We start from the raw sequence: 6000 nt of genomic DNA on the forward strand, positions 1-6000 counted from the left end.
CGCCATAATCTCAGCTGTTGCTGTCTAGCCAGGGTAACCCAGAGGCAGATAAATTTAAGTCAAATCCACAGTCCCTGCCAGTAGCATTCCAAAGCCCTCCCTAAGGCTTCTGGATATTTCTAAGGGACTTACATGCTCCAGGTCATCTCTGCCTCTGGGTCCAAATGTGCTTTGTCCCCAGTTTACTGACCCAGATATAACACCCAACCTCACCCTCAACTTCAACCAACAGCTCACCCTCAACTTCAACCAACAGCTCACCCTCAAGGGCATTCATAAAACGTTTCACTGGTGGTCATAGAGGTGAGATTGTGTTCCACAACACACACAAGTGAAAATATATTTATGTTCCTGTCCGCTGCAAAATGCTCACTTGTACTTCTCCCCATTCAGCACCGAGCTTTCCACTTTCTCTCTTTCACATCCCATTTCTCCCCCATCCCTCCCAGGAACAGAGGTCAACAAGGCAAATATAAGCAGGGACTAGCAGGTAAGACACCTGTGAACTAAGAAGAGGGGTGTCAGACCACACAGAGGACCCAGACCACCTCAAAGCATTCAGGTTCAAAACCTTTTAAGCATTAAAGTGAAAGTGAAGTCGCTCAGTCGTGTCCGACTCTGTGCGACCCCGTGGACTGTAGCCCACCAGGCTCCTCCGTCCATGGGATTCTCCAGGCAAGAATACTGAAGTGGGTTGCCGTTTACCTACTAAATACTTCTGCAGACCTTTGACCCAAAGGCTGCCAGTTCTTCCATGCTACAGTCTCCCTCTTTTCCAGAGTCACCCCACGACACCACAAGATTGGTACCCACATGGGAGACAGCAAGGACCCTCTCCTGCCACGCGTGTCCTGAAGCCATGCCATGATTACATGCGCATCAGTGTAGGAGGCTGTTAGCTGTGTGTTTGTCAGCCAGGTACCAGGTGAACTTGAGCTCAGGAATCTGACAGTCTGGGCTCACCCCAGGCTCCACTAATCTTCTTGTATTTTCTTTTTATCATTATTGCTGTACTGTGCTAAGTCACTTCAGTTGTGTCCAACTCTTTGCGACCCCATGGACTGTAGCCTGCCAGGCTCCTCTGTCCATGGGATTCACCAGGCAAGAATACGGGAGGGGTTGCCATTTCCTTCTCCAGGGGATCTTCCAAGCCCAGGGATTGAGCATGCATCTCTTTATATCTCCTGCATTGGCAGGAGGGTTCTTTACCACTAGTGCCACTGGGAATCATTTCTGCAGCAAAACGTAAATAACACAGATTTACCATTTTAAGCACTTTTAAGTGTACAGTCCAATGGCCTGTGTAACCATCACCGCTACACATCTCCATAATGTTATCATCAGTCCTCACTGACACTCTACGCCCATTAAACACTAACTCTCCAATTCCTCCTCCTCCAACCCCTGGTAACCACTGTTCTGCGGGGAGCCGGCCTGACTGCTCAGGCCCCTTCTCGGCCCTGAGAGAGATCAAAAGGTCCCTCTCTGTCCCGCCACCCCTGATTTGTTAAAGTGCAAATTGGCCTTTTTCACCTCCCTCAAGGAAATCGCTGCAGCCACCATTTGCCCATTTTCCTGACTCTGATAAGATTATCGGGCTCCTGTGAATGGCTTATGTCTAGGTAGTCTTTACCTGATTGTAAGAACCTGGTGCCATGCTCTGCTGGAGTTAAGATAAAACTCTTGAGCTAAAACTAGTGTCTGCAGTTCTGCACGTATGCAAGTCTTTGATCTAAAATTTGGTGAATCCTGTTAGTATATATATGTATGTTACCCCTCAATAAAGTCGTCGGAATCAGTCACAAGCTGACTCCGTCCCTCTCAACCCCATCTTTCCTAGTCTTTTATTTCTCAGGTGCTGTGGTGATTGCGTCCTCGACCTGTTCATCTAGCCGGCAGGCCCGGCACTGTTCTACTTTCTGCCTTTATGAATCTGACTCCTCTAGGCACCTCACATAAATGGAATCATACAGTATTTATCTTTTTGTGTCTGGCTTCTTTCACTTAAGCATCATGTTTCCAAGACTCATCCATGTTATCATTTTAATCAGAACTTCACTCCTTTTTAAGGCTGAATAGTATTCCATTGTATGTATAGACCCACATTCTGTTTACCCACACGTGGGTTGTTTCTCCCTTATGGCTGCTGACAATAGTGCTGCAGTGGACATGAGTATACGAATATTTGCTGGAGTTTCTGCTTTCATTTATTTTGTATCTATTCCCAGAGGTGGAATTGCTGTATCAAATGATTCACTTTTTCAGGTACCATGCCTGTATATCTTTGAACAGGTGACAGACCCTCTCTAAACCTCACCTGGGGAATAACAGCACCTACCCTGCTTTGGTTTAAACACTGAGCTCATCATAAACGCTCAGATGTTTACTCTCCTCATCCTCTGCCTTTGAGGTACTCTGACTAAATGATCTCTCCAGTCACGCCTAGTTCCTGAAACCCATGATCCCACCATCAAATTATTTCCCTGTTGGAAAAGCTGGAGGTTCTTAGAGTGTGTGTATATATATATATATATATATATATATATATATATATCAAGGGAACACCCTCTTCATAGTCCCCACAAAAATCTAGCCCTGCCAAGAAGGCCCAATTTTCATAGCTCTGTCCTTGGAATTTGCTAACACATCCCATTATAAACCAACATCTAATTTTTCTTGCCACTCCTTCCGCCTTGCTTTCTTTCCACATTCCCTTTCTCGACTGGTTGCTCCTGCCCACTGCATATCTGGGCTTCAAATTATCCTACCCGGTTGCCTGGATGCTCGCTCCCCACCAGCTAATGTCTGTTGGAAGCAACACTTGTGAAGTTATTCATGTGAAGGCTTCATTCCCCAGAGTCACATCTTTTCAATGAGTTGTTCCTTTTAGGCTGGATCCTGCTGGCAGAACTTCTGCTATTTGGTGAAGTCAGTGGAATTGGGTTTCTCCCCTCACATGCTGTTTGTGTTGGGTTATCACTTGGCCTGATGTTTGGATTCTCATCCTCAGACACGTGTCCCGAGTCGATGAGCAACAACCATCTGCCGTGCCATCCCAGTGGATGTTTACATTTCATCAAATGCTCTTTTTAGAAAAGTAATTAGAGGAAATATGCTGCTAAGCTTTCCTTGACGGGGGCCAGATTCAGAATTCCAGCAGGGAGTGGACTCACTCGCTCACAACTTGAAATATTTTCCTTCTCCACTCCATCCCTCAGTGCTCCCTTTAAACATGAATGCTTGACAGACAATGAAATAGCCTTGCTCTCTGGCTCAGTCAGCTGCTTGGCTGCCCAGACGCCAGGCACCCTCCCTGAAGCTCTTTTTTTCTGTTTGTTTTTTTTTTGTTGTTGTTGTTGTTGGTTTTGTTTTAGTCTCTAAGTCCTGTCCGACTCTTGATGACCCCACGGACTGTAGCCCGCCAGGCTCCTCCGTCCATGGAATTCACCAGGCAAGAATACTGGAGTGGGTTGCCATTTCCTTCTCCACAGGCTCTCCCCCACCCAAGGATTGAACCTCTGTCTCCTGCACTGGCAGGCGATTCTTTACCAGAGTCAGCTTTCTTTCCTGAGTAAAAGGTACAAGAGATTCTCAGGTCAGGGATAAACGGGTTTTTCAGATCCTGGGCATGGAAAAAAGGGCAGCTGAGCTTTAGTTTTTGGCTTTTATGGATTTCAGCCATCTTACCTGCCATGTTAGAAAAAGAGATGCAGGGACAAGAAAACTAAAGCTGGGAGCTCTGGCACTGTAGAAGGAAGCAGGCTCCTCTGGAGTTGGGCTTGGGCCACCGTGCCCTGGAAGATTGGCACCAAGAGGCAGAGGTGGAACAGGGACAAGTCTTAAGGAAAAGTCACCAAGTAAGCCCCGGGCAAGTGGCTAGGTTAAAGGATTACCAGACTCCACCCTCCCAGGCTCCTTCTCCCTACAATACTGGGCTGTTCCAGACCTCAATAAGGGAAAATTCAAATGAAACACTCTTCACCTTGAGAGTAAATCACCAAAGAAGATTTCACCTGGGGCTGGCAGGCTACAGGTAGATGGAAAGTATTGACTAAAATGGGGGAAGGGGGGCTGTGTGCTTTTCAAGTATCTCGGTTTTTGTTCATTTACCATGAAGGGATGTGTCCTGAGGTCCAGCTTCCCTTCGACAGTAGCTGATGGCTTTCTACACCCTCACCACCCAACTTCCTCTGTTTCATTGTTGGGCGCTTGCCAGCTCCATGCAGCAACGAAGCACGCACTTTTAAGTAAAGCAAAGGTGATAGGTCACCAGCAGAGGTGGCAGGTAACCCTCACAGAGGGGAGTAGCAAAGGCTCACACACTCCCTGCTCCTCCCGCAAAGCTGCCCTATTTTATCATCTGTGCATCTTACCTCCTGAGGTTTCACCTTGCCTCCTGACACCTAGCCTCTCTAGCCATAGGACGGATGCTCCTAAGAAGCCCTCCTTCCCTGCTTGCCCAGCAGCAGTCACAGGACAAGCCTGCTCTCCCCTTGCTTCTGCTGGGTCAAGAGGCTCCCAAGAGCTCTGTCTGGGTCTTGTTTCAACCTCACTTGCCCCAGGAGCCCATCTGACGTGGGATTTGTGGCTCAGAAAATGACATGTGAAAGACACAGAAGCCACAGCTCTTTCTAAATAAACTCTGGGCATCCCCAAAATCAACTTGCACTCTTCACCCTGGCTTTTTCTTCTTCTTTCTCATCCTTATCGGAAAGGAAGTGTATATATGCTGAGTGAGCACCTCTTCCTTGCTGGGAATGTGGTCTGAACGGTTGTAGTGTGAGATTTCCTCGACAAGATGCTTCAGGACAAACACCCTCGCTGCAAGCCCTGCTCTTATTCACCTCTTTCCTCCCAGCTCACCTGGGAGGGGAATTTTTCCAGGTAGAGATTTGACTTTTGCCTGTCAGAGGGGGCACCTGAGCCTCGGTAGAACCCCAGGGATAATTTCATGTTTTAAAAAGCTTTAAAAAAAAAAAAAAAAAAAGGCACATAAAACTGAAGCTGGTACGTTTCCTGAGGCAGTTCAGTCCTACAAGTTGGGATGGCAGAAAAACGGTGTCACGTTCTTAGAAAGAAAGCGGGATACTTCAGCACCACCAGCCAAGCCCCCAAGATTCCCACAAGGAGAAAGCTCACCACCACCACCCACAGACACACAAGCACCCTCTCTTGGGACACCCTGCTCCTGCCCCCTAACTAAACCCAGGAGACAAAAGTCCCCTCCTGGGGGTCCTGAATGCGACTCACAGTACCTCTTGGCAAGGACGAGATGAGAAGGAGCTGCAGGAAAGTAAGCCCCAGCTGCGGCCACCAGCCCAGCTCCATCGTTCCCGCGGCGGTGCCCGGAGTGACTGCTGGGGAGGGACCGAGGGAGCCCGGCGGGCAGGCGGCTCCTACGCGGACCTCCCCAAGCCCCAGCTGAGCGGGAGCTCGGGTTTCAGCTCGCCGGGCTCTCCCATCCTCACCCGAGGGGAACCACCTTCAGCCGGCGCGACGTCAGCCCAAACCTCTCCTCTCCGCGGCCGCCTTAACCCTTGCGGAGCCCGGGGAGGTGTGGCCACGCAGGGAGGCCCCGGGCTGTGGCTGGAAGGGAAGCTGCGGCGCACGGAGGCCCGCCCAGGTCCGGCTGGGCTCCCCCAGGCGGTGAGGGCAGGGGAGAAGCCAGCAGGACCCTGAATGGGGGGCGGAGGTAGACGGGACTGCGCCCCCCTCCCCCACCTCAGGTGAGGTCTGAAGCCCCACCCCCACCCCACCTCCAGCCCGGATGGGAGGTCCAGTGCCTGCCTTGACTGCACACACTGAGTCCGCCGGATTAAACGCCTGGCCTTGGGGGAGGGGGTGAGCTGGAGGTGGGAGGAGAAAAGCGGCCAACCTGCCTCCCCCCTCCCCCTGTATCCCCAGTCTCCTTCCTGCCCAGCGTTTGCTCCTGGCGCTCACAGTCTGGAAACCTCGTCCTTTGCCTCTATAGGCTGCTGGGGGTATTCTGCATGGTCCCAC

At 50.2% G+C, this 6000-nt stretch overlaps 1 protein-coding gene across 1 annotated transcript in view; it reads right to left on the minus strand.

The window, feature by feature from the left end:
• Positions 1–5518, minus strand: part of PAMR1 (peptidase domain containing associated with muscle regeneration 1) — a 77057-nt gene extending 71539 nt beyond the window's left edge. The window contains exon 1 of the mRNA XM_061151946.1: positions 5256–5518. Coding sequence (XP_061007929.1) covers positions 5256–5328 — 73 coding nt within the window. The 5' untranslated portion in view covers positions 5329–5518. The remainder of the gene's footprint in view (positions 1–5255) is intronic.
• Between the last annotated feature and the right edge of the window lie 482 nt (positions 5519–6000).

This window comes from Dama dama, chromosome 1, assembly GCF_033118175.1.
Source record: "Dama dama isolate Ldn47 chromosome 1, ASM3311817v1, whole genome shotgun sequence".
NCBI lineage: Eukaryota > Metazoa > Chordata > Mammalia > Artiodactyla > Cervidae > Dama > Dama dama.